The 12546-nt window shown below is 47.1% G+C and overlaps 1 protein-coding gene across 1 annotated transcript in view; it reads right to left on the bottom strand.

Annotated features, from left to right (window-relative positions):
- Nucleotides 1–12246, bottom strand: part of TDRD12 (tudor domain containing 12) — a 79805-nt gene extending 67559 nt beyond the window's left edge. Inside the window, exons 1-4 of the mRNA XM_037030819.1 lie at nt 12223–12246; nt 5558–5716; nt 4511–4647; nt 2451–2570 (exon numbers count right to left, since the gene is read on the bottom strand). Of these exons, the coding sequence (XP_036886714.1) occupies nt 2451–2570; nt 4511–4647; nt 5558–5716; nt 12223–12246 (440 nt within the window). The remainder of the gene's footprint in view (nt 1–2450; nt 2571–4510; nt 4648–5557; nt 5717–12222) is intronic.
- Nucleotides 12247–12546: the final 300 nt, after the last annotated feature.

Genomic DNA, 12546 nt, shown 5'->3' with positions numbered 1-12546 from the left:
GTACACTAACATCACTTTGTAAACCACGCACTGGGTATTTCTGACACTCCTGTGGAGCCCGTGATGTGGGTGCTGGGCAGCGTGGCTCTGGCTCTGCTCTGGCTGCACCAGCAACAGGCTCCTCCCACCACTGCCACCTGCACCTGTGGCAGATTCGCCACGCCAACCACCTTGGCACTGTCTGTCCCAACACCATTGTCCCCAGTTACCCGGGACATATCTGCCTCCCCGACCAGAACGCAAGCCCCCTGGGACAGGGATCCCGAGTGTGCTGGGTCCGGTACAGGCTGGCAGAGAGAAAGGCTCCGAACGTGCCCAGCATGGCTGTGGGAGAGCAGGCCTGTACCTCACGCTCCCCTCCCACCACTGCAGCCCCCCCCCCCCCCCCCCCGCCCCATTCTCTATCACCTCGCCCCTTCCTGTTTTGGAAAGAAAATCGCAGGAAATGCTGTAGGCAGTGGAAGGTCAGGGGGAGCTGGTATTTGGAAGCAAGGAACAAAAATGAAAGGAGGTTACAGTGAAATGTTTTGCTTCTCCACTGGTTTTACTTCTCAGCGATGCCACCACCATTCTCCAGGGAGGTTCCAGGTAATGCACAGAAGCACGTGGCCCAGTGCCTGAACTAAAATATTAGTTATTTTTATTTCTATTAAGAAAGATACTAAGCATATGACTTCAAGAGAGTTACAAGGGGTTTCTAAAAATAAGACAATGGTTCTAAAATCTTGCTACACACAAAATTACCCAATAAGCTTTTTTTAAAATAAAAAAGACTAGTAGAATCCTAATTTTAAAAAGGCCCGAGAGAAAAATCAATCAGGCAATGAACAGGTAAATCAGTCTCTCACACATAAATCAATCAGCTTGTTCATGTGTCTGAGTGTCTGTCTGACACACACGAACACACGGAATAACCACATGATGGGTACTCAAGTTCACACGTCAGGAAAATACAAATTTTGGAGTCACATTCTAGATGAAAGGCACACGTCAAAGAAGGTGATCAAACCCCAGAAAGATCACTTACTTAAAGCCCTCTGGCTACACGGAGGGTATCCCAGGGCTGGGTGTGTCCAAGGCTGAGAAGGTCCCTGAGGAGCCCTGTGTGCTGGGAAAGGGGCTCCTCTTCCTCTGCTGGGAAGGCAGAGGGGGAGGCAGGCCGCCTCTGAGGGAGAGCCGGGCACAGACAGGGGGCACCCGAGTCACCGCAGGAGGGTAAGCAGTGACTGATCAGGACGAGGGTCAGGGGAGGAGGCAGGGCTGCTAAGTGGCCTGGCAGGTGCAACGGCCTCAGCAGAGACAAGCTGGTTTGGAGTCTTCCTAGTGCAGACTCCAAGGCCGGCCCCAGGAGTGAGGCATCCGCCATCTCAAGGCAACTGTGGGCGACGGGAGTTGGAGGAGTGGGAACAGGAAGGCCCCCCCAGATCCCACGAGACATCAACAAGAGGGGCAACTTCTCAGTTCCGAGAACACAGTGCAGCATCACCGGCACGTTCGAGCAGAACTGCGCTCTGTCTGTAGCTTTTCTTCCCACAAGGCCACAGTCCAGGAGGGAGAGGGGAGGAGTCCCAGGTGGAAGGATGGGGCTGCCCATAGGACCTCAGGTAGTGTTCATTCAAGACAGCAAAGATCAAAGTCACACCCTCAACACAGTACCACCCAATGCAGAGACTTGTTCTGTATAAGCACTGGCAATGGTGTGAGGTGCCAAGGGGAAAAAGGAAAGCTGGGATGTATGCGATGTGTGTGTGTATGTGTGTACATGCACATATACCTCTTTACACCTATATAGTTTATATGAATGCCATCTATATTCTGATGGAAATGTATAGTGCAAAATGGTGTGCAAACAATCTAGCTGGCTATTAAAGGAGGAATGATTAAACACAGCAAGTATGGCATTATATTCACCCACGGGGAAGACTGAAAAGTAGAAAGGAGTACTAAGAGCTTCAACATCCACTAAGTTACATTTACAAATAGAAACAGTAAGTTCTAATTTTCATTAAAAGCTCCACGTGTATGAATGTGTAGAAAAGCACTGGAAAAGACCTTCAATTTCAGAGCCTAAACAGGTCACAGGGGCCTCCCAGGTGGGAGAGAGTGAGACTGAAGAAGAATTCAATGGACTTTGTTTTAATGAGCCACGATCCTACCTATTGTTACTCGCTATAGTTAACTTATTACTTTTTGTAAGTTAAAAATAAAGAAGCCAAAACACACAGAGTTCAGGCCTTACTCTACACCCTCCACTGCAGCCTTAGTGGGTGCGGGTGTGCAGGGAACCCCACTCCCGACAGGGCTGACGCACATGGACCCAGAACGCACCTCCTGAGGAAAAAAGGGTCCGTGAAACCGCTCAACACCCTCAAGAGGAGTCAGTTCCCATACACATCATATACTCAGTTAAGACTTTCACGGATAGTTAGCATGTCAGAAGCTGTACTTACACAATCTTAGCACTGTCTTCGCAGAAGTCAACATGTAGCGTCACAGGCTTTGTGCCATACAGTCTGAATTTTTTCGCCCTATAGGGAAGCTGCATAAAAGTTTCCACTGCCACTCGGACACTTTAACAGTGAAAGAAACAGATTATAAAGAGAAAGTACACATAACATTTCTTTAAAGTGCACCAATATAATTAATACACTTAACATAAAAATAAAACACACAAAATTAAAACACATAAAAATAAAACACACAAAAATAAAACACACAAATTATTTGTTTCTAATACAGCCACCAGCAAGAAATACTTGGAGACATTTGCCCAAGGGAATAAAAATTAGTGCCGGTGAGGGGTAGAAACATTTCTCTTCTATGTATAAAGTACAGACATACATATAGTAAATACACAGACGGTCTGTATATCTTTGCTGTTAAAATTTCCTGGCATGGGAGGGGGGGATTAGAAAAATAATGTCTTGTGAGGCTCCTTAGGTTGAGGAATAACAGATAATAATGATCAGACCTGGGAAGCAAATTCTATTTAAGAATTTTAAGCATCAATTTCAATACATGACCAGAATTATCTTAAAGTTTCTGTAAATGAGCAGATGTTTCAATAATTTGTGCTTGCCAACTTTGCACAAGAAAGCTGAAGGGCTAATATTTGATAAGTTGGTCAACGTTTTTATTTTCCTTCTTTCAGGCAAATGACAGACTTTAACACCATTTCGGCATAAACTGGTTATGAAGATGCCCACATGGCTGTCTAGGCACCGTGTGTGTGTGTGTGTGTGTGCGCCTGTCTATCTGTCTCTCTCTCTCTCTCTCTCTCTATATATATATATATAAAACATATGTATCTCCTCTAGACACATATTCTCTCTCTCTTTTTCATCTGAGGATACTTTTTCCACTGCTTTTAGAGAGAGAGGAAGGGAGACAGAAACGTCAATGTGAGAGAGAAGCACCCACTGGTTGCCTCAAGTACGCTCCTAGACCATGCGTTTGGCAGGAATCAAGGATCAAACTCACAACCTACACTTGTACCCTGACTAGGAATCGAACCCACAACCTTTCAGTTAAGAATGATGCTCCAACCAACTGAGCCACACCAGACAGGGCCTTTTGTCTCAGTTTAGAAAACAGTGGCTACACTAACTGCCTCTTAAGGCTTCCTTGTGCTCTGTTTAATCACAATTCTCTTGTCTGAAACAAACTAAACTTAAAATACCAAATATTAAAGGAAAATATCCCCAGTTAAACACAATAGGTTTTTTTAAAAACAATTACGGTTAGAAAGGTAGAGAACCACAAGCTAGAAATGAATCTTTTTTCTTAAGTATCTGCAAATTCTCAATGTCTGATAAGCCACTCAATCATGAAATTCTTAAGATAATTCAATAAGGTAAATCTCTTACTGCAGTTGAAGTCTATCTGCTGTTGCTCTTTTGGAAGAAGGGTCCTCATATTTATTTATTAAACTGATATCCTCTTACCCTGGGATAGGAAACCATGAAGAAATCGCCATAAACACTTGTTCACAGCATCCTCTAACAAACTGTGACATGTGGTACTGGAATCAGTGAGGGTTCACTCTGCACCGTCTCCCACCATACGTGACGGTCACGCCCTTACTTTGTCAGGCAAGACAGTCAGGAATATATGCTCTGCTCTCTGCGACCTGAGGCAACACCCCTTCAAAATGCCCCTTCTGTGGAGACAGATTCTCTCTGCCCCTGGTAGCATCTTTCTTGCAACCAAGTTTCTTCCCTAAAGTACCTGCTCAGACACATGAACAAAACCAAGAGGCCACTTGCCCTTTCAAATGGGCAGGAGCAGGGAGGAGGGATGGAGCTGCCTACGAGTTTTCATCCCAACCACTTGTTCCTACCTTTGCTGCGTGTAGAACTGGAACCTGAAGTCTTCAAGAAGTCTTCTCTTTTTGAAGCTAAAAAACCCCTCCAGCTTAAAACCTCTAGCCCCTTACTTTGAAAAATGACACTCGCCTTTAAAACTGACATTTGTCTTCTTGAAGAGGAGGCAAAACAAAATTCATACGTACTTTTTCAATTTCACTGGAATGTACTTGGCAAAATCCACAAGGAAACACTCTGCCAGGTAATGGTCTGCTGAGGACACGATCGACTTAATCACAGCCCGGCACCAGCACCTGAGCTGCTGACAGTAAACCACACACACCTGCGCAGTGAAAGGACAATGCCGGCGTCAAAGCCTTTAGCCACAGCCTGGGAGAGCTATAAGGTCCCCTCAGAAACCATCTCGGCCTACACTCCACCTTCCAGAAGAGGAAAGCGATTCAAGGGGGATGACCCTGCCTTGTCACTTTTGGGGGGCTGGGACACAACCCTAAATCAAATCAAAGCTTTGTATTTCTCTATTGGAACACAGAGAGGGCAAGTTCACTGCCACCCCTACCAGGAAGCCATCGGGCTACCCCAAATGTGGAATACTGTAAAAGGACAATGGCCTGCTTTCATTTCTTCAACAAGTATGGGGAAAATACATATGATTCATGACGACTGCTGAGAGGGAAAGGAATTTATTTCCAATTTTTCTCACAAAGAGTTTATAAATCTTTTGCTATTGTGCTATTAGAAAAATTCAAACTCTTCTGAGAAACAATGTGTAGACAGCAAGACAACAGGACTAGGAGCTGTGGCTGCGAGAAAGGAGGGAGGGGCAGAGATTCAGGGTAAGGGGGGTAAGGAAGCCAGAGGTGGCCAAAGTCACGGGCAAACCAAAAAGGAGGCAGCAGCCCTGGACTGAAAAGCCCCACGCCCTCTCTGCTGAGGCGCTGACGTCTGTGATGAATCCAGAACAATCCCTCTGGTCCCTAGCCACAGGAGGATGGTCTGCCTGCCTGAACTTAGATGACACTCCATCTCCTGCTGGCCCATACGACCTTTACCCAACGGCTGCCACATTCACGATTAGTCTAAATCTTATGCGACCAGAAGACCTTAATACCAGGCAATGCTTATAAGCAATCAGAATACCCCAAAAGCTTGTATCAACTTAGTTGCCAAAATATTCTACATTGTGAGTAGTATTTCAAGAAATGGTACTTAAAGCCCATTTAGATACATACCTGCCCTTCCTCCAACATTAATGGTTTTATTTCGATGTCTTGACTCAGGGCATTATAGAAGTCATTCATGGCTCTATTAAGTTTTTGATAGTCAGCTTCATGATCTAAAAAGGGACTACACCCTTTTACAATCCCCCAAAAGCAACCTGGATCCTCAATCTGTAAAGTGTTTAAAAGACAAAACGATGCATGATTTAAAAGTAGAACCCTAAAATAATAAACCTTAGAGCCACAATGACTATTTCTAATTTAAGTTAATCTAACAAATTCTTGATAAGTATCCTTGTTGTAAATGGTCATACCAAAGATAAAGGACCCTCAACATTTATGTGTATCAAGTCATCAGGCTGTATATCTTAAACTTACGTGATGTCACATGTTAGTTAGATTCAATAAAGCTGTAAAAAAGATAAAAGACACAAAGACAAAATCCTAAACAAGTCACCAAGAGTATGTAATTCTTAATTACATGTTGTGACTGAAAAGCAGAGCTCAGTGTCCCTGAGCTCTTGTCTTTTGAAAATACCCATAATACGTGAAAGCAAGGTTCAGAACGCAGCTGTTAGTTTCCGACGTCTTAGAAAGAGAAGATACATTCTGCTCATGTTAAAAGAAATAAGTGATGGCAGATAGACCAAATCAAATACAAATTATTACCTAAAGGGGAAGCCAGAAATGGAGTAGAAAGCACAGGGATGAAAGTCAGACTCCTCTGAATGTATCTTATCTCACAAACTAAGAGTTTCATTGTTAAAGGTACAAATGCAAAGTGAAAAGTTAAATGTGAATTGAAAATATCAATAGGAACTCATGTTGAAAGGGCCCAAAAGCAGTGACATCCCAAGATTTTGGATTCTAGGTGCCAGGTGGCAGGAATACAGGTGTTCCCATTACTATTCTATTTTTCTGAACGTTGGATCATTCCAACAAACAGCTGGAGAAAAAGAACAGCTGGCCATCTGGTTCCAGTAATGGCAAAGTAGTTTATAGAGACTATTCCTGCAGCTGACAATGATAAACCCTGGAAAAAATGCAAAACAACCACTTTAAGACACTGAAGAGATACCAAATGCAGGTACAAACTGGAGGGGACTCAATCCCTCAGAAGAGGACCTGTCAGAGTGAGACCCACACCCTATGCAGCTTCCCTGAGAAGCCTTAGTCCCGCTGGTGCAGAGCAGCTACAAACTCAAGCAGAAAGCTGCGATTCTGTGGCTCAAGGAGCCAGGGAGCAGGGCATGGGCCTGCCAGAGCAGCTGTTAATTAGGGAGAAATTCTGAAAGAGAGCCACAGAGGGAGAGGCCTGCAGTCCGCGTCAGAAAACCCATCAACTCCTTGGCAGCCCCTGAATGGCACAGGTGAGACTCCAAGGAGTTCAGGGAAAAGCAACAATTGGGAGGCCGAGAGAAATACAGTTTTACAGCTGCTGCCCATAAGAACTCTCCGCACACAGGCTCGTCCCAATTGCTAGACTGCGACCACCCAAACTCTAGCATGGCTTCCAGCAACATAAGGGTCTATCCCTGGGATGACCCCCCACCCCCTCCCGCCTAAATGCCTACCTGGGGAAGCCCAAGGCGCCCAGGAGAATTCACTGTGTTCTAACCAACACCTGACAGAGGCCCCTGCCCTCCCATTACTGGCTTCCAGCTGTGAATCCTTCCTGTTCTTTTGTGATGTATGTAACCTCAGAACCAGCTCAAACCGGCCTTATCCTGTTTCTAATTAGATATGGAGTTGTTTTTCAGGAATAATGGGGAAAAAACGTTGTCATGGAGCCAGAGCAAGGACAAAGGAGAGTTTGAACCTTCAGTAACACTCAGAACGAGGTCAGCCCCCAAGGGCCCAAAGAGCTAGGACTTGACTGACACTGGATCACTGGAATCCTTTCAGAAGTGAAGGGTTCCCTGTTCAAAAAGATCTCCGGCTGAAGCCCTCCAAATAAAACCTGCCTCACCAGCGCTTCCGCACACCAGCCCATCCTTCCCTGTGCCCTTGAATTCCACCCCAAACCCTCCACGGGGAGACAGATTTCAGCCTTGCCTCCAGTCTCCAGGTCAGTGGACCTCGCAATAAAGCACTTTCTCTTCTCAAAAGCAAAGTCATGGTATTGGCTTTTATTCGCATGGGCAGCAAGCCCTTCTTGTCTATGCACCTCCTAGTACTCAGGGGAAAGTCCTTCTCAGGGCCTCAAAGCCCTTCCTCTGAAATGCGATCCTCAGGAAGAATAAGGCTTCCATCAAACCTACCAGAACAGGTAAGATCTGTAAAGCTGACAATATCAGCACTGATGAGGAGGTACAGCAACTAGATCTCTTATACGTTTCCGATAGGAATGCAAAATGGTAGTTCCTTTGGAAAACAGTTTCTCATGAAGTTAAACAAACAGGTAATCACAACCTATTTACTCATGAAATAAAACCTTGTGTTCACACAAAAACCTGTACGAAATGTTTACAGCAGCTCTCTTTACAATCTCTAAAAATGAGAAACAACTCGTGACCTGCAACTGGTGACTGTACAAATAAACTGTTTCTTATCCATGCAATGGAATACGACTCAGCAATGTGAAGCAGAAATGGACACATGCATCATACTAAGTCGAAAGGGTCAGACTCCCCAGTCGCCCCTCCCTCTATTCCCCGGCAACCACCCTTTTAATTTCTGTCTCTAAGAATTTGGCTACTCTAGGAAACTCATATAAGTGGACTTGGAGGGTGCAGCCAGGGGGCCCCCAAAAGAAGGATTTGTAATGGGATCCAGAACTCAGGATGTCCAGGAAATACTAAAAATATGGGACATCCTCACCCCCACAAGTCTGAGCTGGGGGGATGGGATACATGGAGCAGGGCCACTGAGTTGTTTTGTACAGCCACGGCTTTACAGCTAACCTCTGGTGTGGTCATTTAACATCTCTATAGCCTTTAACTGGCTGCACAGATATGTTAAACAGCTGTGGCCATGCTTTGAGCCAGGGAGAAGAGAGTGAATTCCACCCAAGATATAACTGGGAGGCAACTCCCAGCCCGTTACAGCGCCTGCGTGAGAGCTTGGAGTTGACTGGCTCCACGCCATGGGGCCACACCTGCCCAGACTCACTATGGCAGCCCAGCAGAGCTGGGAGGATATGGGAGTCCCGGCAGGTGTAGCCAGCTGTGGGAGGAGTGGGAAATGGTGCTGCAAAGGAGGACTGGTGCAGGGATTTAAATGCAGACGTGGCAGTCATTGAAGGGAGAACCATGTGCTTTTGGCCAGAGTGGGGAGATCACCCCCCACACCCCGCAGCCATGAGAAACATCATCATGCAGCAGTAGTAGAGAACCACCATGCAACTTTCTATTTCTTTTCCTGAGATACGGTACCTTGGACTGGGCAAAGGGGGAAGGAAGGACTGTGTGTATTTGTNTAGCCGACTGTGGGACGAGTGGGAAATGGTGCTGCAAAGGAGGACTGGTGCAGGGATTTAAATGCAGACGTGGCAGTCATTGAAGGGAGAACCATGTGCTTTTGGCCAGAGTGGGGAGATCACCCCCCACACCCCGTAGCCATGAGAAACATCATCATGCAGCAGTAGTAGAGAACCACCATGCAGCTTTCTATTTCTTTTCCTGAGATACGGTACCTTGGACTGGGCAAAGGGGGAAGGAAGGACTGTGTGTATTTGTGGGTGTTTTAAGGGACTTTGGGATTTTGATGAAGCCGTTAAGTCATTGCTCTTGTCTGTAGAACTTGAATAAGTAATTCCTTTCCTTTTCACCTTTCTCTAACACGCAGAGCTATAATTCTCTGACCAATGGAAAGGTGAACCTAGTACAGGGGGACCCCAGGAGAAGGGGGGTCAACTAGGTAACATTGTGGGACCCCCTTCCCTGGTGGCCAATCCAGGAAAACCATGGGAGACCCCATGTGCAGTAGCTGTACAACTACTTGTCACAGTAAAAGCCTGCCAAAACTAGCCAGGAAGGATCCGCCCTATAAGAATAGAGTCCCTCCAGCCCATGAGGTCAGTCTCTGCTTGGAGCTGGCCTGCTCCCATGTTCTGTGCTATAAACTGTGGGTGTTCAGTTCAAACCAAGAACCTGGTTACCTGCCCACCTGTGACAGACTCCTACAGTACTTTTTGGTATGTGGCTTATTTCACTTAGCATGTTATGCTCAAGGTTCCATGTTGTAGTCTGTGTGAGAATGTCCTTCCTTTTTCAAGTTGGAATAATATTCCATTGTATGTATATTCCAAATTTTGCTTATCCTTTCATCTGTTGATGGATACTTGGGGAAAATATTTCATCCATGTAAAGACTAAATTAATCTGGAGAACCACAACTGCTACTTGTACCACACTTGGGGAAATGAATATTCCTATACTGGATAAAAGTTTGCTCAGTGTGAGCACGGTAAGAGCAGTCAGTGGGGGCAGACCACAGCTGAGGGGGTAGATAAAAGGGTCCCCAGATCCCATTAAAAGAGAGGGGTTCCCAAGCTCCAGGCAGTGGGAGTGCAGCTCCTCCTGCCAGAGTTCGGCCGGACGGACTGGCATGTGTAGGATCTGTACCCGCAGAAGAGCTCTCCCCTTCTACAGGAGAAATCGTACTAGCCCATTTTAGGACTGACGGTGAAGAGGAGTTTGCCAGGTGGATCTGAAACCCCTAAAAGTCTCAGAGCAAATCCTCTGTAAGAGTAAGTTTGTGAATCTCAATTCATACAAAGACACAACATAAAATAGAAACAGAACGTTTGTTTTTTTTTAAATCCCATCATTTGCTAGGGCCCTCTTCTCCTCCCACTTAAATATGATTTTTAAGACTTATTTGTATTTCCTTTTCCCAATGACAAAAAAAAAAAAAAAACTCACTCCTTTGCTCGATTTGTAAACTCCTTCCTCCAAGTAACAGAGTGAACAGAATATGCCATCCCAAGTCTCTGGCAATGCCAAGGAGCACTCACCTGACTCAAAGACGAGAAACTGCAGCAGTCAGTCTCGGCTCAGCAGGTCTCACACAAGTGAGCCCCCGCCGTGACCCCCCCCCCTCCTACCCCAGCCCAAAGCCCTGCTCCAAGGGCCAGAGATGGGTAGGGAGTGGCAGCCAGAGTACCAGGGTATGAGCCGTATGGAGTCCCCACGAATAAAGACGAAACATACATGTGTGCTGGGTTCAAGATACAAGTCACCCCCGCCCCTGTCCAACAGGGATGACGACCCACTGGAGAGGACCCATGTAGGGGNGAATATTCCTATACTGGATAAAAGTTTGCTCAGTGTGAGCACGGTAAGAGCAGTCAGTGGGGGCAGACCACAGCTGAGGGGGTAGATAAAAGGGTCCCCAGATCCCATTAAAAGAGAGGGGTTCCCAAGCTCCAGGCAGTGGGAGTGCAGCTCCTCCTGCCAGAGTTCGGCCGGACGGACTGGCATGTGTAGGATCTGTACCCGCAGAAGAGCTCTCCCCTTCTACAGGAGAAATCGTACTAGCCCATTTTAGGACTGACGGTGAAGAGGAGTTTGCCAGGTGGATCTGAAACCCCTAAAAGTCTCAGAGCAAATCCTCTGTAAGAGTAAGTTTGTGAATCTCAATTCATACAAAGACACAACATAAAATAGAAACAGAACGTTTGTTTTTTTTTTAACCCCATCATTTGCTAGGGCCCTCTTCTCCTCCCGCTTAAATATGATTTTTAAGACTTATTTGTATTTCCTTTTCCCAATGACAAAAAAAAAAAACTCACTCCTTTGCTCGATTTGTAAACTCCTTCCTCCAAGTAACAGAGTGAACAGAATATGCCATTCCAAGTCTCTGGCATTGCCAAGGAGCACTCACCTGACTCAAAGACGAGAAACTGCAGCAGTCAGTCCCCGCTCAGCAGGTCTCACACAAGCAAGCCCCCCGCCGTGACCCCCCCACCCTCCTACCCCAGCCCAAAGCCCTGCTCCAAGGGCCAGAGAAGGGTAGGGAGTGGCAGCCAGAGTACCAGGGTACGAGCCGTCTGGAGTCCCCACGAATAAAGACGAAACATGCATGTGTGCTGGGTTCAAGGAAGGGAGATACAGGTCACCCCCGCCCCTGTCCAACAGGGATGGCGACCCACTGGAGAGGACCCATGTAGGGGAGGAGAACGAGTCAAGGTGCCCGTACCCAGGACCTCAACCAGCGTGGACCCAGGTGGGTTGCGGGTGAGGGGAGGTTCCCATCTACCCCTTCCCCTAAGGTTCTAGAATTAGTAAATACAGGCCACACAGTTAAATCTTAATTTCAGAAAAACAACTAACTTTTACGCTATATCCCAGATACTGCATGGGACACCACTAAGCTAAAATGTGTTGCTTTGTTGAAATTAAAAGTTGAGCCCTGATGTAGCTCACTGGATTGAGCGCCGGCTTGGGAACCAAAAGATCGCCAGTTGGACTCCCACCCAGGGCACATGCCTGGGTTCCAACCAGGTCCCCAGCAGGGGGTGCGAGAGAGACAACCACACACTGATGTTTCTCTCCCTTTTCCCTTCCCTTCCTCTCTCTAAAAATAAATAAAATATTTTTTAAAAAAAGAGAGGCGTAGGAGCTTTTGTCCGGCGCCCCTACTCGCAGTCAAAGACAGGCATTCCAAGCCAGGCAGACCTGCACGCGGATGGCTGGGTTGAGTCAACCTCCCCGCCGGGGCTTCGCGCTCGCTCACCTTCAGCACCACTACCTCGAGCATCTTTCCAGCGCCTCGCCGGCCGCCCCCGCGCTGGTCCTGGGACGTTACGCACCGTCGCTGCCGCTCCCCTTTCCTAAACTTCCAGTCGCTAGACTTCCAGTCGTTACTCACTGGGACTGAACTTCGGGGGCGGAAGTAGAGCCCCAGGCAGTGTCTGCCTCGCCCTCCGCGGGTGTGGCGCCTTCTCCGAAGTGCGTGCCCGGCTCCGGCACCCCAGATACAAGGCCTCGCAGCCCAGGCCCGCCACGCACCGCGGGTGACGCTCTCCGTCCTCTAACCCAGACGCCTCCAGGGGCTTCG

The sequence above is a fragment of the Sturnira hondurensis genome, unplaced genomic scaffold (assembly GCF_014824575.4).
Source record: "Sturnira hondurensis isolate 20B ecotype Veracruz unplaced genomic scaffold, ASM1482457v3 Scaffold0020884, whole genome shotgun sequence".
In the NCBI taxonomy this organism is placed as follows: Eukaryota; Metazoa; Chordata; class Mammalia; order Chiroptera; family Phyllostomidae; genus Sturnira; species Sturnira hondurensis.
Note: the sequence above shows the minus strand (reverse complement) of the source record. Positions and strands in the feature narration are given on the sequence as shown.